Raw genomic sequence first — 22306 nt, forward strand, 5'->3', positions numbered from 1 at the left:
TGCTGATTGACTTTGATTAGCGCAATGAGAGGAAAAATCTTCAGTCTATCAGTGATTTCGACCTTCTTATTATTCCTATCTCTAAAGAAGGATGTCGAAATTAGAAGACCGATGTCGACATTATAGTCTATAGACCAACTTACGGTAGGCAGCAATCAAAAATATGTTGTGTTCGGGTCGTCCGACTGACTGTTTATTTACAAAAAAACCGATTCGGAAAGTCTGTAAAAACGTCGGGTTTTTTTGGGCGCTGTTCGCAGGTTCGGATCTTTCCCATAATGGCGGGCACGGGCGAACAGAGCATGTCTTTGAATTATTATTCTTTGTTTACTTAACCCACATTGAGTCCCATTTAAGTTTTTTCATGTAAATTTTCATGTCAAAATTCAGCAACGCGGTAGGGCCAATATCCTGGGGGCCGAAAACAAGGGCCGCTTTAAGGTTAACACATGCGCACGCACATTTAGTTTAGCAAATTAAAGATGGTGGCATAAGATTATGTTGATTACCGACTTGATTCATCGGGATTTACTAGATCTTAAAAATCCGACAAAATTTACTTCCGACCAACCGACTGGATTTGAAGATGTTTTAGGACCCGAATGGAACATATTTTTGATTGCCGCTAGGCCAAAAAAAAAAGTAGTTTTGTTTCCGGAAATGCGGGTGACGAAAAAAAATCTCACCCGGGCGGCCGGAAAATATTTTTTTTTTTCAATTTTCCTAGAAAAACTCTAATTGACGTGTACGAAAAAATAATCCAGGTTCGATGTCTCTTTACTTGAAAAAACGAAATTTTAAGAAGAAGCTGTACTCTAAGGTAATTCTATTCACAACAACATAAAACAGGAAAGTAGAAAACATTTGTGACAGAAGATTTTCTTTTTCAAAACACAAGTGACATACGTAAATCTTTGAATACAATCGTTAAATGGATCGTAAAATCGTAAAATGGAAAATAAACTCTTTATAAATCTTTTTTATTGCGACGAGCTCGCTGTTTTTTTTCTTCGATTGCACAAAAAAAAAGTTTTTTTCTATTTGCGGCCGGGTGAGATATATTTTTTTCCAAAAAAAAGTTCACCCGGCCGATTTCCGGAAACAAGACTACTTTTTTTTTTGGCCCCATACCAACTTTTTTTTATAATATCAATTTTTTTTATAATACCAATTTTTTTTATTAGTCCATCACAATGTGCCATATCGGCGTACGCTGTGATTGTACTTTTCAAGCAAAATCCTCTATGTCTATGGCCTCATAGCTCAAGAAGCTCTATAAACAATAAAGCTAGTTATTAATAAAATAACAGACAAAGATAAATTACAGTTGAAATCATTGCTGAAATGAACTTTTGACTAAATTACAGTATTTAGTATTCAGTTTCAAAGACAAGAAACAAAATTTGACATACAAAACACTTTTTCCAGTCAATGAATCAGCTCATCATCCTAATCAATCTGCCATTTTGTTTGTTTTGATTTGCACAAGTAATATTGTAATTCGTGTTATGGTGTAATTACTATACACTGTTATAATTTGCATTTATAACACTCGCTTCAGCTTTTCAATGCTAAATCAAAACTAATAAATTGTAATATGTAATAATGGTATTGCATTATAACGTAATATGAAAATGTGTATAACATTTACCGCTGTATATTATATATACCAGTCTGGAAAGGAGGGAAATGTTACGCCGGAGCTGCGCCAACTTAACTTGGAAAAGCCAAAGGCAACAGGTCTCAAATCTCAAATCTACGCCGGACATATCCGGCGTACACGTCGCAATTTCCAGACTGGTATATATATCAAATTACGATGTAAACAAATACTACGCAAAGATTCGAGATTCCAGTCCAATATCTATGCGTTAAGCTATGGGTGCCTCCTCGTCGCTGCGCTCCTGCGAGGGCAATAAACACTGAAAAACCAAGACAATTGATAACCAGTTGGCAACCAAAATTTTTTTATTCAAATTTTTCACTTAATGCTTAACTTTTTTGAAAATCTTTTTCGACCAATGTTTAAACATCTTTTAAGACGCTCTTTGTGTTTGTTTTGATTTTTTTGAGACAATCTTCTTAGAATAAAAACTGGCTTTCAAAGCAAGTAGTACTAGTGTCCAGTTCCCGACTGACGTACCAGTGTGTGACCAATGGCTTAAAAGAGAAAATCAGTGCTCTCTACTTGCAGGCTAGGTCAAATGAACTGATCAGGTCGATAAAAAAACTCATAAACTTTCCCGCATTAAATTTCTTTTCACTCATTCTTTTGTTTTGAAATAGCCCATTTTCATTCTTCAATTCTTATGTAAAAATAAAGCCTTTAAGGTGAGTGTGAGTGCATGAATTGAGGTTCCATTGTTTGGGCCTCTTTTCTTATGCTAATTTTTGAAAAGTAGATACCTTAAAGTGTCTGTTTTCTATTTTCTTATAACATTAGCCTTCGTGCAGGTCCATGCAGCAAGCAGGTTATTTATTTTCACCTTTTTTCACAACTGATCCACAAATGAAAACAGTAATACTGATAACAGAACTTGGTCAGACTGTTTCATAAAATAATGTTGTTGACTGTAAAAAATTGGTTAAAAAAAGATATTTCTATAGCGATCGTGTTCAAAAAAGAATGACAAAATGAAAATTCACAAAAAACCTTAGTTTTGAGAAAATTGACATACATTAACGAAAAATGGGTTTGATCTTGTAAAGTTTTAGGAGAGGATTCTTTACCCTTTCACTAAGCTGCCTGAACCAAAACTTTTCCAAAATGTGAATTATTGGGGCTAAAAATGACTCTTTTGTATGTTTATGGAAAGTTAGCCTCATTCTTACACAAAAGCGACTATCACCAAAAGATCTATGAATTTAAGCTGAAGATGCCCCATAGTATTGCTAAGTATAATTATGTGAAACAATTTCTGACCAAAAGTGTGAAATATTGTGGTGTCTTTGAAGTAAACTTAAAAATATTTACAAAACTATCTTAACTGATAAAAACTAAAATAGTTGTGAAAATATTACGTAAAATATGTTTCTTGAAAGGTTATGAGGTAAGATATCGATAAACTCGAATTGAAACAAAAAACGTGAAAAATTGTGGTTAAAATCCACTTTAAGGGTAAATTACCCTACTTTTTTAAACTAAGCCACATCACTTCACATATCAATCACAATAACATTAACTTAGTAGATGGATACTAAGAAGCTGTACAAAACACATCATTGTAATTTCATAGCAAGCTAGAAGTTGTTTTGGGATTTTATGCGGCTTCATATACGACCCTTCTTTTCAGACCTGTCAAATTATTAGCCACACTTGTGCACATTTAATTTGAGAAACAAAATTCTCAAGAACTGAGAAGAATAGAACAAAAGCTATCTGTTGATATATTATAACACAGTTGTTGTGTAGAATATGGGTTAAAATGTGGCTAAAGTACTCGAACTTTCTAGTATCTAAAATTATCCAAAATTAGTAAAAAATCGCTAAAAATATAATATAAATAAGATGACGCTATGATTTACTATTAAAACAAGTTCAAAAGATGAGAAATTTGTCATATAAAGTATTTTTAAATCTTCCACAATTAAACAAACTCAATTGAAAAGTCTTGATAGTCATTTTGAGGGAAAAAATGTGGCTAAATTTTTGCCAAAGACCTCAATGATTAAACAGCGACATCCTGAAATAAAAACAAAAAAATTTTCAGAAATGATCAGGAATAGAAATTGTCTTTTTAAAATGATTTTAAAAAATCATATCACTAGAATAAAAATAAAGTGAAAAAGTGTGGCTAAAGCTGAAAATTCTGAAAATTCTACAATTCTTCTAAATACTTTTTGTTGAGAAAATTAAATTGTCAAACCTGAATGGTAATTACAGAATTATGTTAATGAGAATATACTCTCCTATGAATAAATAGCTATATGTGAATCAAAGTAGCCACTTAAATTCACAAAATGGAATAAGAATTTACTTCTTCAAATCCTTTGACAAACATAAAACAAAATTTTCTAAAAGTACAGTCAGCATAGTAATGTTTCCAATTCTAAACTAATAGATGCCTTCAAACCTGCTTGTAAGAATATTCAATTTTAGCCACACTTAATCACTTTTATTAAAATAAATAATGTGCATTGCTTCAAAAACGTTACGGGATTCTTATTTGATTTTAATTGAACCTATAAGCTGGTAAGATTCTGGGAGAAATTGTGGTTTTTATTGAAAAACATCATTTTTTGATGAAAAACCACACATTTTCACTAAGGTTTATAGGTAGAGAGAATATATTTGCAGTCACGTTAAAGTAGCCACCTACATTCACAAAATATGATAAGAATTTACTTTCTCACAATCCCTTGACAAACCAAGGTTTCTAAAAGTAAAGTCAGGATAATAATGTTTCCAATTTTAAAGAAATGTAGCTTGTAAAAATATGTTAAATTAGCCACATATAATCACTTTTAACACCATAAATACAGTTGATTTAATATGTAAAAAAATGTTAGATCCTATATGTGCAAAAATTAACTTTTAGCTCTGGCAGGATTCTGGGAAAGATAGTGGTTTTTGTTAAAAACACCTGCTTATCATAGAAAACCACATTTTATCACTTTTTTCAATAGATGTGAGAAGATGTATCGCATAAAATTTGAGTAGCCACTGAACTTCACTAAATCCATACAAAAAATAAATTTTCAACTACTCTGATGGTTGATAAATTTAATTTTTTAAACTTAATGTAATACTCAATAAGCCAATATTTACTTACCAAAGACAATGTCTTTAAAGCCACAAAATTTCACATTTTGGGTTAAATTTTGATCAAATATTATAGTTCTATATCTGAAATGACTATTTTCCAATAATTCCCGCTTAATTTCACATTATCCTTTAAGTAAAACATGCTTTTTGTCAAAGGATATTTTTTTTTTAAATAAACCACAAATACTCACCAATTTAATGACTTGAGCCACATTTCTTCACAGATATGGTTTCTTCAGTCCTTTACCAGGGTATCCCCGAAATCTTGACTTGCTTCCTTCATCCGTAAAGAAGTTATAGGGCTTTCAAGTGAGCTTTGCATGGTTAGCCGCAGTGAAAATTAGCCGCATTTTTTCACACAGTTCAAATGCTTTTTAAACGCCGCTCAATTACACTACAGACTTCGTTCTTTTCGGAACAAAAAATTTGGTATATTCCTCTTTTGGGATTTTTTTCTTTTTTTGATAGCCACAATTTATCACAAATCATAGCTGTTTGAAATTTATCAACAAAAAAGACCAAAAATGTCATTCTTTTTTGAACACGATCTAGCAAAAAAGCAATTGTTGAGAATTACAGCTTGCAAGTTGTAGAATAATGACCCAGTCAATACTATTCTATTTTTGAAACATGGGTCAAAATTACAAGGCTAAAAATCTGTACGAAACGATTTTTTTTTAATGTGTTAGTAAAAGCTAATGGTAATTTTGTATTTTTATCAAGAAAATACTCTAAAATTCAAGAATATTTGTTATTTTTCAGGTATTTGCTTTCATTCCAAGAGACCATGGGTGTTGGCAAGTCTTCACAATGGTGTTATCCAGTTATGGGATTATCGAATGTGTACATTGTTAGAAAGATTTGATGAGCACGATGGTAAGATATTCCCCTTTGATGATAATTTTCAATTTTGTTTTTTTTTCCAGAATCTCATAATTTTAATCTCGCTAAAAATTTTGTATAAGAACAGTTCCTTTATTATGCTCATTAATTTTTGCTGTCTGTGAATTGAATTTTTCCCTGTTGGAATCACCGTATTACTTTGAATAAAGTTATAAGATATAAATTTAGATTTAAGGGGGTGTTTAAAAGAAGGGGGTGTTTTTCGTTTTCTTTTTTTAGTTCGAAAAAATCATTTTAGAGATGTAAAAATAGGTCAAAATGAGTTTGAATACTAAAATGATACAATTATCATTACATACTTGAGTTCTCCTCCATACATCTACTTGCTCCAAATAAATGCCCCACCTAGTAGAGGGAGGTGTTTATTACAAGGTCGCATTTATTTGAGGGGGCATTTATTGAAGATTTTTCTTTCAGGGAGGGTTGTTTATTCAAAGTAATATAGTGTATTATAATATCTGTTTTCACTTCATTAGTAAAAAAAGTTTTGAAATGAGTTACAATAATTATTGTTTTTTTATTTTAGGCCCTGTTCGTGGAATCCATTTTCATGAGCACCAACCGCTTTTTGTCTCTGGTGGTGATGATTATAAAATCAAGGTATATAAAGAATATCACTGTGATAGCAGTTTGAATAATTGGCTTCATTAAAGAGTTGTGTATTAATCACCCCCAGATCACCCCCTGTTAATTAAAAACTAAATCTTCCTTCTTTCAGGTCTGGAATTATAAGCAAAAGAAGTGCATTTTCACTTTGTTGGGTCATCTGGATTACATTCGAACAACTTTCTTTCATCATGTAAGTAGTAATGTATTTTATTTGTAATTTTTAGTTTTTGACAATATTTCATTTTAAACATTTTATGTGTTATATAAACTTTTTTGTTCTTTTTCCTTTTTATATAGTTTATATTATATTGTTCAGAAGAATGGAAAAATTACATTATCCTGGTTGAATTTTGTAATACTGATTTATTTTAGGAATATCCGTGGATTTTGAGTTGCTCAGATGATCAAACTATACGAATTTGGAACTGGCAGTCTCGCAATTGTATCAGTGTTTTGACTGGTCATAACCACTATGTTATGTGCGCTCAATTTCATCCAACTGAAGACTTGATTGTATCTGCATCATTAGATCAAACAGTCAGAGTGTGGGATTTTGGAGGTGAACATTTCTTTAAAATGTTGATGAATGCACCGAGACTTTAATCTTACTTTATCGCCAATTTTTATGTTATCTTGTAAGGTAAATATTTAGGTTTTGGTTTTCTATTTTGTAGGGCTTCGTAGAAAGTTTGTTTCCCCAGGAGCCAAAGCCAAGGAAGAGACTGGTCCTAAGACCCCTGGCCAAATGGACTTATTTGGTCAAGCTGATGCTATTGTTAAACATGTCTTAGAGGTATGTATATCATTGATAGCTGTTAAAAGTATATTAATAATTTATTGTTTACTTTTGGCGAGAATTAGAAGGTGTTTTGGTATTACCTTTTTTATAACTATATTTTGACTTAAAGTTGAACTGATGCAATGGAAACCATTTTAATTTCTTTTTTTAAGGGACATGACCGTGGTGTCAACTGGGTTGCCTTTCATCCTTCGATGCCCTTCATAGTATCAGCTGCTGATGATAGACAAGTCAAGCTGTGGAGAATGAATGGTAACAAATTTTACTATTTAACCATTTTTCTCTAAGGTTATTTGCCCTTAATGTAACCTTAAACTTAATGTTTGTTAAAAATCTACCATTGGAAAAGTTCGAATTAACCGTCCAACCTATTGTTTGAATTTTTTAGATGCAAAAGCTTGGGAAGTTGACACCTGTCGGGGTCATTACAACAATGTCTCATCAGCACTTTTCCATCCAAGACAAGAGCTTATCATCAGTAAGTTAAATTCCTTGAACAGTCCTGCATATCAAATCTGTACCACAGATAATAACTTTTTGGACCTACCTGGAGGTCCTATAAATTAACCGTTGTATGTCCGTCCGTCCGTGCGTCTGTTACCAGCTTTTCTTGAGATTGGCTCATTACTTTTTGCTTATGTACGGCACAAAGATGCAAAATGGCAATGGCCGAAATGTGACGGAGTCCGATTTAAAAGAAAAAAATTTTCCGGCCGAAAATGCCAAAAATGTGAAAAACTGTTTTTTTGGCAATTTCTCGAGATTTTATCATTAGTTTTTCTGATTTTTTGTTCAAAGATGCGTATTAACAATGCCCAAAACATGGCTGAGTCCAATTTTTGAGAAAATTTTTTTCCCGGCCGAAAATGCCGGAAATCACCGTTTTTCTGGATTTTCATTGGACTTTTTCCTTATAATTGGTTGTTTTTTCATTCAAAAACATTATTAATAGCAATGCCCACCATCAAGCATGTTTCAATTTTCAATAAAATTGATTTTTGAAGCCGGAACTATTTAAAGAATCGCCAGAACAACCTATTTTCGCCGGAGAGACAGTATTTCTTGAATTTCTTGAACTGTACTTTATATTTTCTATAAAATTTTGCACACTGATGCAATATGACAATACCTAAAATGTGACGGAGCTCAATTTCAAAAAACATTTTTTTCCGACCGAAAATGCCAGAAATATGCCAGAAATATGCCGGAAAAGCCGTTTTTTTTACATTTTTTCGAATTTTCATCTTTAGATTTTTCGCAGAAAGATGCGTATTCGCAATGCTCAAAACATGGCCAAGTTAGATTTTTGAGAAATTTTTTTTTCCGGTTGAAAATGCCAGAAATAGCTGTTTTTGCAGATTTTCATTAGATTTTTTCCTATGTTTTTTACACAAAAACATTATTGATAACAATGCTCACCATCAAGCATGATTCAATTGTCAATAAAACTGATTTTTGCGACCAGAACTTTCTATTTATTTTTTCCCTACAACCCTTCCCTCTCCCCCAATCAACAATCAATGATGAATTTATTGCGTTATGCATTTTCGCTAAACGCTATATTCTCTGTCTGATTTTTTTATCCTCGCATTGCTATCTAACTTTCATCATCAGGGAGGTCCATTCAGCATGTAGCTTGTTTCATATCTTTTCACATATGATGACTTATCACTTTTCCCATAAAATTTGTATGAAATCTGTGTCATCATTGATGAATTGTCTTTTCTTTGTGTTTTGTCATTTTAAATAAACCTTTAAATTGGAAAATTAAAATCCTTACGTTTATGGGGAGCCTAAATCGATTGGAATACTATGGGAAATTTATATTCACACTTTATAAAGAAGACCAGGATTTGCATTTATAAATGATGTCAATTATTTCAAGCACAGAATTTCATACAATAACATACTAAAGCACTGGTTTTCATGTTAATAAGTCAACAGTATTGGGTCATTTAGTGGTAACAAAGTAACAAAATTGCTATTTTTTCGCAATTTTTCCCAGTTTTGTTACAAATTTATCATGTTCTTATCGACTTTTAAATAGGTATTGGATGGTTTTAACTAGCCATAGGGTCAATGAATTGAAATAGTGACCCTTCATGCATGGTTTCTGCCCCCCCCTTAAAATAAGGGGGGGTCAAAAAAATTGCCTTTTAAAAAAGGGGGGATTTTTGTCATTTTTTTTTAAATAAGGGGGGATTCTTTATCAAGGGCTGCAAGAATCTATCAAAATAAGAAAAAAGGGGGGACTAAAATATTTGGTTTTATTGTTAATAATTTTCTTTGTCTAATAATATCTTCTTTCCCGTTTTTGTGCTCACAATCTCATGCCCACTATTTTGCAGACCATGCTATATTGAAAGTTATTTACATTAGAATGACCTTTAACAGACCAAATCAAACCATAAAAACTATTATTCTCCCCAATTAGATAACGTTTTAAGCTGTTTTGAGGGTGTAAAAAGTGAAAAAATTTCTTCGTCGCCCAACCATGGTGGGCGACTTTTTTTCCTAAATCTTGCCCCCCCCCCACTCCAAATGGCTGGCCGAGGGCCCATTAATCTGCATACTCTCTTCTCTCTAACTCTATTGTAAAAATTGTTTGCTGAACGGTACAAAGATTTTCTTGCAATGGTTGGTCGACATCAATGATCTTTGTCATTAATGATCTTTGACATTTTCAGCTCTGTCACATCCAAAATCAATGTCATAAGCATGAAATCTTACTTGTGTTTTACTGCCTAAATTCTCCACTTGGGAAGACCACGTACTCGACCTAACTTAAACTAGGACTACAATCAGAAACATTCCCAGTTCAAATCTAATGATAAAGATAATTTACAAGGCCTAAGATATGAACAAAACACAACTGTTATACCAGGTACTGCATCTTTTGTTTGGTTTTATTCATAAAAAGTTTTATTTGTATCATTTGATTATAGGATCCAGTTTATTTTCAATGATTTCTTTTTATTGAATTTTATTTAGTTGGATATCATTATGTTACTAATATAATGTTGATGGCATTGATATCAAACCAATCGTTGTACTTTGTTATTGTCAAAGTCTAAAAATAAAAATCTGAGGGGGGATTCCTCTTTTTTTTCATTTTAAGGGGGGACGTTCTAACAAGGGGTACCAGTAATTTTTGTTCGATTTAAGGGGGGAGTTTTCTTTAAGGGCAAATTTGCATTTTAAGGGGGGACTGAAAAAGTAGGCAGAAACCATGTCATGTCTTCAAAAGAGTCTCAATTTGATAAATATGTAACATAATTTCAAGAGTACAAACAAACATGAGTCTAAACTTGTAGTATAGACACCCTGTTTGTTACAGATTTACCATTTTAAAACAGACAAAGAAAACATGACAATACAAAAGACATGATATTGGTCTTAGGGTCAATTTAGATTAAAGAAATAGCCTTCTTGTCACTATTTAGATTTCTTTAATGGTCTTTCAACAACAAGTGCACACCTTGTCCGGGACTAAACAAGTTTGTGGTGTTACATTTTTACCCAAAAGACATATTTTTAAAGGTCATAAGCCTCATTAATATTTTCCCCAAAGGAGGGCCTTTTTTGGTGAGATTGACATGATTAAAGTGACTTTAGGTACTATTTTTGCTATTTGCTGATACTGTTACTATTTTATCTTTTTCTTAGCGGTAGACTCTGTTACACTGTGGCCCTTTATTGATTTTTTATTTTCTAATGGATAAAACTAACCATTTGAAGAAAATTGAACAATGCAAACAACATTGAATTTCTTTAATGATAAAAAAGTTACAATTGTTACATTTTTACCAATAGCAGCCCTTTGAACACATATTTTTTTCTGAAATCACTTCTAAGTTCTGCTAAACAATAATTGTCACCCTTTCACAAATTTTGAAATCTCAAAATTGATTTGTTACAAAATTATCCACTTTTTGCTGATTTTTGCCATTTTTCAAATGTCTCCATTTTACTCACCATTTATGAACATGTCCTTTATTATTTTGTTCTTAAATTCCTCAGGTAATTCAGAGGACAAGAGCATCAGAGTTTGGGACATGTCAAAGAGGTATGATAAATACAAATACTTGTTTTAAGCATTGTCTTAAGCTGATTTGGGTACAAAAGTTATTGATTTTATTTAATGCTTTCTTTTTCAGAACTGGAGTACAAACATTCAGACGTGAACATGATCGATTTTGGACTCTTGCGGCCCATCCAACTCTTAACCTTTTTGCTGCAGGTGTGTTCAAATACGAATCTAAGTTTGTTCTTTTTAAATCTCTTTGTTTTATGATCAATCTGTCTCAAAAATACTACAGATAATCACTTCTAAAGTTTAACTTTTAAGTTTTATATTTTCTTCCATTGCTATGCAGGTCATGACAGTGGTATGCTTGTTTTCAAGCTGGAAAGAGAAAGACCAGCATATACCGTTCATCAAAACACATTGTATTACGTCAAGGTATTCAAACTTATTTTTCTAGTTTTGTTTAAAACTTCGTATTGTATGAAAGGGACTTTGCTATTGTGCCATTTGTTGCTGGTATATCATTCAAGTGAACAATAATTCTCCTTGTTTGTTCTAGGATCGATACCTGCGAATGTATGAATTCGGCACATCGAAAGACATCCCTGTTATGCAATTCAGAAAGTAAGAAAGTTGATTATAAATATTGGTTGTTTTGATTGCTTATTTACATAATATGTTAATATTGTAGGAACTAAATTGATTAGTATAGAAAACTGAAAACAGTATCTTGTTCTTCAATTGCCCGGAAGCTGAGGTCAATATAGACAATTATAATGGTTTATTATATTTTATACTTCCAGGGGCTCAAGTAAACCATCACCTGTCAATTTGATGTACAACCCTGCTGAACGATGTATTCTTTTAACCTATGTAAGTGCTATGTAAGATGATGTAACTTTAATTTATTGTTGAAACATAAATGTCTCTGGGTAGACTATTAGTGTTTATTTGAAAGTAAAACTTTTACAATAGTGCCTACTGATTGGTCAAGATGTGTTCAAATTTATTTTTTTTGAGCTTTTTAACCTACTGTAATCTTCTTGGATTGTTTTATCTTATGTAGGCCACAAGCTCAACTTCAAACGACCAAATCTATGAGTTACACCTTTTGCCAAAAGATATTCGATCATCTGATCCTGAAACATCTGAAGGTCGTAGAGCAGCTGGTATTGATGCTATTTGGGTTGCAAGAAACAGATTTGCTGTACTTGACAAAACTCAAAGTGTAAGATGATATTTTTTATAATGAGGAGATGTTAACCTTTCTGCTCTGCTTATTTCTTGTCTATCTCTGCTGTAATTTGTAGTAATAACTGAGGGTACTTTATGAGAGTTGAAGTTACTCGTCCAGCTCACATATTATACATGTCGCAAAAAATCAAAAGACTATCCGAAATGCCACGTTACAGGGCTATTTACATAGTCTCTAAACTAAAAACTTTGTGATCTAGGTTGTCATCAAAAATCTTAAGAATGAGGTCACAAAGAAGGTGCAAACACCACCTTGCGATAAAATCTTTTATGCTGGCACTGGCAGTTTGTTGTTGCGAGATAGCGACCAAGTCATGTTGTTTGATGTCCAGCAAAAGAGGTATACATTTTCTTCTTTGTCCGTAGTTTGTGATGCTTTCAATAAATTTCAGTATCATTGATTTTACCATTTCCTAAGTTGATTTCAAATTAAAACTATTTTTATAGCCAATATTGACGATATGTCTTTTATATTTTCAATTTATATTTTCAGAGTTGTTGCAACAGTTAAAATTTCAAAAGCAAGAAATGTTATTTGGTCTTCGGATATGAGCTATGTTGCTGTTGTTTCTAAGCATTGTAAGTATGAGAATATTTTTATTAATTTCATAATAATTTTTATTTCATTTCAACCTGGATAAAAGCCGAATTATGTCATATCATATCTTTGTATCCTTTTTCAAGTTGAAACGTCCTTCAAAGATTTATTCACTATTTGTAATGTGTTAATAATGCAGACTGTTTAGTTGTCAATAAGATTCGATCAATTCTTGCTTCCTTTCCAGCCATTGCCATTTGTAATCGTAAAATGGAGAACCTGTGTAACATTCATGAAAGTGTGAAGATCAAGGGCGGTGCTTGGGACGATTCGGGCGTTCTTGTTTATACCACCAGCAATCACATCAAGTACACTCTCACAAATGGGTATGTATAAATTTAACGTTTCAAAATGATATCAGTTGTCTTTCTGTGTAGTTAAGGTTATCATCTATTTCGTTCACTACATACCTTGACGTCCGTAGAGTATCAACTTTTGCTGTTACCTTAAAAATAGCCAACAGGAAATAATTCGTTTCTTAGAAATCGCTTTTATAATCAACTGATTTTTATGCTTTGCTCTCATTATACTCTTAGTGAATCGAAATTCTCAAAACTTATTTTTTATTTTCTCATTAACTTTTTGACTATAGTGACAGTGGAATCATCAGAACATTGGATATGCCAATATACATCACCAAAGTCAAAGTAAGTCAAATTTCATTGTCATTTTAATAATAACACATTTGTTTGTTATACCTTTGAACATCTCTTCCACTTGGTATTAAATAATCATTATCAAAATTGTAACTATGTTATGGTTAGGAGTGATTCTTGGAGTTTTTGATATCTCCAAAAACCTTAGGAAAAAAACTATTAACATTTGATTCAAACGTAAAGTTTCATCGAAGTTGTGTTTGATCTGTTTAAATATTTTCTTTCCTTTTTTTCAGGGAAGCAGTATTTACTGTTTGGATCGTGAATGTAAAACTCGAGTTTTGGGTATCGACCCTACTGAATTCAAATTCAAACTGGCCTTGGTCAACCACCGTTACGATGAAGTTCTTCACATGGTGCGAAACGCTAAGTTAGTCGGACAATCCATCATCGCTTACCTTCAAAAGAAAGGATATCCAGAGGTAATGATTTTAAAATGTCCACAATATATTTCTTTTATTTTCCCTTGATTTTATATAAGAGCATGAGTCTGCTAATGTCACCCATTTTCGGTTTTGTCAACTTTTCAACTTTAAGGCTCCAGTGAAAAATCTAGGTGCATGCAATAATGATACCAGCTGATGTTTTTTTATCAGTCTTGATACTGGCAAGCTTAAACAGTCATTTTTTTCACTTTACAAAGTACACGAATTTTTCAGGACAGCTTTTTACATCAAAATGTGAACGGAAAATGAGGTTTTTAGCAAATTGTCTAAGTTCATTATTTAATAATCTAGGCCAATCATGTCTGATCATACTTAATTTTTCTTTTTATTACAGCCAAGGGATATGAAAAACAAAATCTACAAAAAGATTTTTCAAAATGAAGTTTTTCCCAGAAACAGAATAAATGCAAAAAGTTGCGGACATAACTTTTTCCGTTCACAAAGTTATGTCCGCACACAATTGATTTGCTAGAGAAGTGAAAGTGTTAATATCTATAGTTATTTGATTTTTAACCCTTCCCATCCATTAGAGAACCAAACCAAGTAAAACTAAAATACCAGTTGTCCTTCATTGAAAAATATTCCATTTTGAAGTGAACAGGGTATGATTTCCATTCACAATTTTGAGTTATGTCCACACATTATTTTATCCTTTAAATTTTCAAAGGAGTTATTCTTACTCAGCTGAATCATTTTTCTATATCAAGGGGCATGTTTGGGGTCATTTTATACAATAAATTGAAGTTGAGATAAGAATTGTTTGATACTTAAAGTTTCACGCAACTTTTCGTCGCGATCTTCAGTCAAAAATTCTATACAAAAAATTCGTTTCAAGTTTACAAAAATATACTGTGCACTGTAGAGTCTTCGTCAAAGCAATTGACGTCATTTCAGTCTTTGGTGTCGTGGAGTTTGAGGGTGAACTTATTCACATGCCGACATTTCGAGATCAGTTCATTCCTTGAATTTAACAGTTTCTCGGGTTGGTCGAATGTGGCAATTTCTAATTTTTCGCTAAGGCAGAGTGAACATTTCAGCGAAGCACGATTGAACGGTGGACATTTACGGACTGTCTTCCAAGTGATCTTTGGGGCACGATTCTTTCGTTTCAACCTCCAAATCTCCTTGGAAAGTTCAGTTTCTTTTTCGTACTTTTCGTTGGCGAAGGATGACTTGTGGTTGGCGTATCGTTTCTTGAACTTAGGTTCGGCTAACCCAATGTAGAACTTTTCACCGTAATCTGGTTCGTCATCGCAGGTGACCGTTGCTTGATAAACTGAACGCTCCACCAAACATGAGCCGTTAAGGGGGCAAGATGCTTTCACCCTGCAGTTGCACTGTGGTGGGATCTCGTTACCGTTAGTGTCGCGTTTCAAGATGCTTTTGTTGTGGCTCTGGATGATGCTTTTGATGTTTTTGGTGCAGCTATAGCTTACTTTAACGGTATTGCGATTGAAGATTTTGTTGAATTTATGGTGTTTCGGGAAGTGTTTGTCAATAAGCTGCAAAAATCTTCTGGCAATTTTCGTCTCGACGTTCTTGTTATATGGCGGGTTGAACCATGTGATGTGGCGTTTGCGATTTTTTGGCTGTGTGTTCTTTGGATTGGTTGGCTTATACGAAAGTTCGACGTTGTAGCCGCTTTCTTTCAACGCTTTCTCGTACGGTTTTTTGGCTTCGGTGAAGATATGTTCGTTGGATGAGTGATTTGACAGTCGTTGTTCGATCGTTTTGGGTATTTGCCTGATCACGTTTGGAGGGTGGTTTGATTGAGTATTTATATATTGAAGTTTGTTGTCTGGTTTCAGGTAAGGCTTGAATGAACCATCTTCAAGGTTAAGAGTAATGTCTAAATAATTGACGATTGTCTTATTGCACTCAATAACGATCTCTAAACCATCCCCGTACTCTCGGAATTTCGACTGCAAGTCCTTTTTGACTCGTTCCAACTTGCTCCCCGTCTTGCATTTTACAACTGAAAGTCCGTCATCACGATAAAGACCAAAGTTCTTTATGTCGTACGTTTCGCTTAACTTATGCTGAAGGTAAATGCCGACGAGCTCGCACACTTCCGCACCGTCGAACGCGCCCATTGTGACATCGAACAGACTACCTTTCTTTTTCATCCAGGCGGAACCGTCGCTAAAGCATAAAGATTTTCGAGCATGCTGAATTATTTTTACGTCTTCAGTTGAGATGCGTGTGATTGGTTTAGCGAATTTGATAGCGTCGGATAGTAGCTTTTTAGTTATTGAGGGATAGAAGTCCTTGATGTCAAAAACTACGAACCTGTGCTGCTTTTTGTTCGGTATGGCTTTGAACCATTCGATAACTTCACTGGTGTTCTTCCATTGGTTGATTTCCAGGTGGGCTTTGAGATCGTTGTTCACTCTGTCAAGGATCGATTTTGCGATACGGCCGATCTCGTTTTTGGCAGGATTCAGTAAACGCACCTTTGGATTGTTTTGGAAGTTCTCCTTATGGTCTTTTAGGGTTATGAAAGCCTCATCTTCGCCGTTTGTCAGCATTCTGCCGAAGACTTTCATGTCTTTAACGATTGATTTTCCGGCTGAATTGATTTTATGATGGATGTTTTTGTTGACCTTTTTGTATGTCGATGTGACGGCGTTTGTCAACAGCTTGTCGTGTTCTTCTTTGGAAAGCTTATACAGATTTGTCGTTTTATCAGCAAACGTTAGCGTTGTTTTCGTGTTTTTGATCGTTTTGATGTCGTTTCTCAGAGTTTTTTGAAACTTGTTCTGGTTTCCCCTGAATTTGATAGATTTCACCATATCAAATAGGTCGTTTTCGAATGGGACCATTTCTTTTATCAAGGTTGATCATTTTATACAAATTTGAAGTCCCAAAGGCTATTTGTTGGGAGACAGTGAAACAAAATAGTTTCTCCAAAAATTAGTTATGTCCGCAACAAAAAGTTATGTCCGCAACAAATCAAGAAGTTTTCTCAGCCCCCATACACCATTTTTAGGTTTCTTTGACAAATTATTGCATTTGAGGTCATTATAAGTTGGTTAAAACCAGAAAAAAGTATGATAATTTTCCATTGGCAAGATTTCAGTTTTTTCACCTCATATCATATGTATTTCATGTTGCGGACATAACTATTTCATCTAAAATGTTGCTGATAAAGTGTATTTGCAAGCTGACATGATGTTTTATTATATGGAAGTAGTGCTTAGGCTATTAGAAATAGAAAACAAATACTCTGATGCCAAGTTGAGGTCCAAAATTAAAATTTTAACAGAAAAATAACCTTTTTGTCTCTTTGAAAATGATGGTTCTGAGCCTGCGAGCTTGAATAAAGGATAAATCATGCATTAATTTGCATATTAAATTCATTGTGTAGTGTTCATTCAACATAATCTACTACACATTCACTTACAGACTGGTTAGAATTGCTCCAATAGTTCAAAACAGAGTCATATTCTGTAGCAAATTGTATGTTGCGGACATACAATTGACAATACTAAATAGTTACATTTGTAAAACCATGCATTTCCTTGTTTTTTTAAGTTTTTTGTGTCCTCTAGAGGGTCGTTCTTCTATTAGAAATATGAGAAAGTTCTAATATCATTGATAAGTCTTCTTTTGTTCTTTTCAAAGAAAAACATGTAATAACTGAAATCAAACCAAACCAAATCTTTTGGTTTTATATTGATTTAGTCTCTATAATATTCCTTAAATTTTGGCAATAGAAGAGGACACTCAAAAATCTTTAATTAATGATGTATAATGTTCTATGGTTCTACCCTAAGAAGAAAAAGTTATGTCCGCAACACAGCATTATTATACATTTAACCCTTATTTCTATTGAAAAAGTTTAGTAACTCTCAAGGAAAAATCATATTTAATGATATGAAAATGTACAACAGTTGATGTCAAGCTCAAATCTTAACTTTTAAGATTAGATTTTAACAAAAAATTATATATGATTGGATTCTCTTTTACAAATAAATCTTCAATTTTCAGGAAATCATAGTTACAAAGAGCTTTCAAGACAACAAATTTCAATGATTAAGTTTTGGTTCAAGTACAGCAAAGTATTAAGAGCCAAATAATAACTCAATTTAATGTTTATTGCTGATTTTAAATCAAATTTAACAAAAAGTTATGTCCGCAACCAACAAGGTTTCATTTTCTAATTTTTATTGGCTAACTGAAATATAGCAAACTTTTGGTTTTTTGGAAGCCTTGGGATGAGTCCTTCAAATCTAGAATGAAATTACCTGACCATAGCCACTTTTCTTTTCATGAAGTCAAACTTTATGGGAATATTTTTTAGTATTTTAGATTTTATTTTGAAAAAAGTGTCAGAATTTGAAAAATATGCCATACTGGAGGGTAAAAATTGCTTTCCAATGCAGCTTAATATATTAGCCATGAACTGAAATCCAAGACAAGTATTAGATAATGCATATTTTTATCTCAAATAAAGTGTAAACTACAAAGAGTTTTTTGCCAAATTTGTCTGATTATAACTACTCTAGGTTAAATTTATGAACCAAGCCAGTTTGATTAAGCCCTAATACTTATGTTTTCTGAAAATTGAAGTCATTAATAAAAAAATTATCCAGGAATAAAAGTGAAATTTAAAACTTTATTTTTTCCAAATTTTTTCACCTGTTTGGGTGACATTACCAGACTCGTGCTCATAATATCTTTTTAGTATATTATTGATTCCGTCGAATTTTTCTAAATTCAGTACCAATCCTACCCGATTTCTTATGCGAAAGTGTGCATTGTTTTTATTTGTGACAACTCTAGACAACCAACTCAACCTAACAAATAAGTGTAAAAAAGCTGCTGTAAAAAGCAAAATTTAGCAAAAAAGTGGCCCATGCTTTTCTTAAACCCATTTTGACTACTTTGTAAAAGGCTGTACCTCTTGAAATAAATGTACAAATATTTTACCTTTAGGTTGCCTTACATTTTGTAAAAGACGAAAAGACACGATTCGGTCTTGCTCTGGAGTGTGGAAATTTGGAGATTGCATTAGAAGCAGCCAAATCACTGGATGATAAAGCATGTTGGGAGAAGTTGAGCGATATGGCTCTTGCACAAGGAAACCACCAGGTATTATATAATACACATTTTGCCATTTAATCTGATACTCTGATAAGAAAGTAAGCGTTGATTGAGTTTTTTTGCTAGACAAGTCACCATTTTTTTCAACAGTTTTCTTAAATTTGAACATTTTGTCTAGACTCTACAATGCAGATTGCAACACTGATTTTAACTCAAACCACTTAATAAAACTACATTGTAATTAATCAACGTACCAAATTACCCAATCTTTATTTGCTCCGCATCAACCGCTATGCTATGTTACAACCTAGTTTATATTCTGAATGGACGCATGATATTTGACATAGAGATTGGTATCAATATCAAATGGTATCAATATCTTTGTTTATCTTTTTTTCGATCAAATTACTATTTTGAATAGGTTGTAGAAATGTGCTATCAACGAACGAAGAATTTCGATCGCTTGTCATTCTTATACTTGACTACTGGAAATAGTGACAAATTGCAGAAGATGACAAAAATCTGTAAGTAACGTAAATTTTCCCAATACTTAACAATTGTGAAATATCATTGACAGAGTCTTAACGTGAATTAGAAAATGAAGGGTAAAAGGGTATATTTAATCAAGCCTATGTATGGTCAGTATAATGTCTTAATCGCGTTTGCGTCACTTCCTTAAACTGACCGGGGTAATTGTTGTCATTAACCCCCCCCCCAACCAAAAAAAGTAATTTTACTCAAGATTTTCCGGGCTTGGTGCGTGTTTTGACCAATTCTGTTTTTCAATTCCACTACAGCTGAGATTCGAAAGGACGTTAGTGGCCATTTACATAATGCATTGTATACCGGAGATGTCGAGGAAAGAATCAAAGTGCTCAAACAAGTCGGGCAAGGTGAGCAAGTCAGCATCTAGTTGTAATACTTCTTAATCTTTTTTTCTTCAAGTGTTTACGATTGTTGGGTTTGGCTTTGGGTACTCCCCTGAATTTAGACTTTATAATTTAACTGCATTATTGAATGCTGCTACTCTAAAATATGAAAAGTGGAAGGGTTTTACCCTTTGTAAATCTCTTCAAGAGGGTCATATTAAATGCTTAAAATTACACGGTTTTAGCATTAAGGTACACTTAATTTTCTGGCTTTTCCATTTGCAGGTTCACTGGCGTACTTGACTGCTGCTACTCACGGCCTTGCCGCCGAATGTGAAGAAATCAAAGCTCAATTCAACTTAGACCCGGAGAAGGTAGATTCTCAATATATAGGATGCCTTTTTTAAGACAGTATTCATTGTCTTGGCTAAATGGCACTGTTTAAAGTGAACTGTATTGAATGGTCAAATGTTCTCCTGTCAAATCAATTGAAATGAAACTACCCAAAGGTCTCACAAACTACCTGTATACAGGAACTTGTATCAGCATTACGTCAGTCAGATACTCACTTAAAGAATAAAACTTTCCACTTAAGCATATCAACAGGTACTAAGCTGAACAATCAGGAACAGTGTCAAATATTTACTTTATCTAAAAATTTTCCTTTCTCTCTTCTCTTTCTTACAGTTGCCAGCCATTAATCCAAACGCCAAATTACTTCGTCCACCCGTTCCCATCTTAAAGAATGAATCCAACTGGCCCTTATTGACAGTTAGCAAAACATTATTCGAGGGTGCTGCTTCTTCTATGAAAGGTTAACAGAAGCATTTTTATAAGAATGATCTCTGATTGTTTCAATCTTCTTTTTAAGAACTCCTCGAAAGAGTTTTCAAACAATTAAAGCAAGTCGGAACTATTGGTAATTTTTACTGATCGAGACGTTGTTTACGCATTCACGAAAAAGGGTACGACTTTGATATGTTTTTGTTGACTTATGTTTTGAAATTATTTTTCTTTCTTTTGGTTCCGATAGAAGGAGCAGCTTCGTCAATGGCAGCGGCAGATGTTGGTGATATGGGAGACGAAGGAGGATGGGGTGATTCTGATCTCGTACTCGACGAAGGTAAGTTTTAATAGCTCGTACCGCGTTGAATCCAAAAATAGTAACAAATCTGCACAAATTTATTCGTTTGTACGACTTTCAATCCCATCCTCATCAGTCCTCATTTGCGTTAATTGTTCTTGCACGTTAATTAATTACATTATCAAAAGAAACGTAATAAATTTCACGGTTTTCCAATCATTTCGAAATGAACTATTGGATTGAAAAGTAATGCTTTTAAATCAAGCAATAATACAGGGAGCCAACTCATGAAAGTGCTCAAAAACAGGAAGATCGAATTCAATTTAACTACATCTTATTTAAAAAAAAACACTGCACTTATGTACTTACAAATGCTTCAGTCATCATTTCATCATCGATCGGATGTCTGTTAACAATCGCCCGGTTAAAATATTGATCTTCCAATTCTCGTTTATATAAAGGGTAAAAAGGGTAAAAGAATAACCAGAAGCTTCATGTTTTTTATGTCGTTAAAAAAAATATTAATGTTGTGTGTCTCGACTTCACCACTTTGATGGAATACCAAACACTCATCTTATTTTATTTCATCTCTTACTTACTTCCAGACGCAGGCTTTGGAGATCCAGACGAGAAATTAGAGATCGATGAAGAAGGAGGTGGTTGGGATGTCGGTGATGATGATTTGGAACTACCTGCTGATCTGGTGAGTTCATAACTTTCCCATTTTTTTGAAGAAATTCAAAGAAATATTTAGTCTTCAATCACTACGTGATGAGGTGCAGCAGAATTGCACATACATGCACGATACTTGAAAGGAAGATGTGTCATGTACTATCTTTCAACATATATGCATTAAAGGGATTTTCATGATATTACATCTAAATATTTGATGTTTTTTCAAAGGTACTTTATTTTTAAAGACTTAACCGTAAAACTCAACCCTAACCACGCCTCGAACTTCTCTCAAAATCATTCGAGTCATTCTTTGAGAGAGACCACTTGAATTCTAATAGGAAATATCCTGATATGTATGCACCAAGATTAGACCATTAGAATTTTAGTAGAAATTGATCATCACACCCAATCACAACCCTTCTTTGCAGGACGTTGGACCAATGCCAGCAGGTGGCGGTGAAGATTATTACGTGCCGCCTACACGTGGTAATAACCAATCGCAAGTCTGGTGTAATAATTCACAAATTCCTGTCGATCACCTTGTCGCCGGATCGTTTGATTCCGCAGCTAGAGTA

The 22306-nt window shown here is 33.4% G+C and overlaps 2 protein-coding genes across 2 annotated transcripts in view; one reads left to right on the forward strand and one right to left on the reverse strand.

Moving 5' to 3' along the window:
- Positions 1–22306, reverse strand: part of LOC136808286 (coiled-coil domain-containing protein 146-like) — a 108752-nt gene that overhangs the window by 73924 nt on the left and 12522 nt on the right. The window lies entirely within an intron of this gene.
- The window catches only part of LOC136808292 (coatomer subunit alpha-like), a 30049-nt gene that overhangs the window by 3350 nt on the left and 4393 nt on the right, over positions 1–22306 (forward strand). Inside the window, exons 2-27 of the mRNA XM_067064829.1 lie at positions 5528–5641; positions 6195–6268; positions 6387–6467; positions 6650–6836; positions 6952–7070; positions 7229–7328; positions 7465–7554; positions 11097–11142; positions 11234–11316; positions 11453–11538; positions 11663–11727; positions 11907–11976; positions 12170–12331; positions 12558–12697; positions 12851–12936; positions 13143–13281; positions 13548–13602; positions 13848–14033; positions 18996–19151; positions 19525–19627; positions 19901–19996; positions 20258–20346; positions 20660–20786; positions 21006–21095; positions 21662–21759; positions 22160–22303. Coding sequence (XP_066920930.1) covers positions 5528–5641; positions 6195–6268; positions 6387–6467; positions 6650–6836; positions 6952–7070; positions 7229–7328; positions 7465–7554; positions 11097–11142; positions 11234–11316; positions 11453–11538; positions 11663–11727; positions 11907–11976; positions 12170–12331; positions 12558–12697; positions 12851–12936; positions 13143–13281; positions 13548–13602; positions 13848–14033; positions 18996–19151; positions 19525–19627; positions 19901–19996; positions 20258–20346; positions 20660–20786; positions 21006–21095; positions 21662–21759; positions 22160–22303 — 2786 coding nt within the window. The remainder of the gene's footprint in view (positions 1–5527; positions 5642–6194; positions 6269–6386; positions 6468–6649; positions 6837–6951; positions 7071–7228; positions 7329–7464; positions 7555–11096; positions 11143–11233; positions 11317–11452; positions 11539–11662; positions 11728–11906; positions 11977–12169; positions 12332–12557; positions 12698–12850; positions 12937–13142; positions 13282–13547; positions 13603–13847; positions 14034–18995; positions 19152–19524; positions 19628–19900; positions 19997–20257; positions 20347–20659; positions 20787–21005; positions 21096–21661; positions 21760–22159; positions 22304–22306) is intronic.

Source organism: Clytia hemisphaerica, unplaced genomic scaffold (genome assembly GCF_902728285.1).
Source record: "Clytia hemisphaerica strain Z4C2 unplaced genomic scaffold, Clytia hemisphaerica genome assembly, whole genome shotgun sequence".
NCBI lineage: Eukaryota > Metazoa > Cnidaria > Hydrozoa > Leptothecata > Clytiidae > Clytia > Clytia hemisphaerica.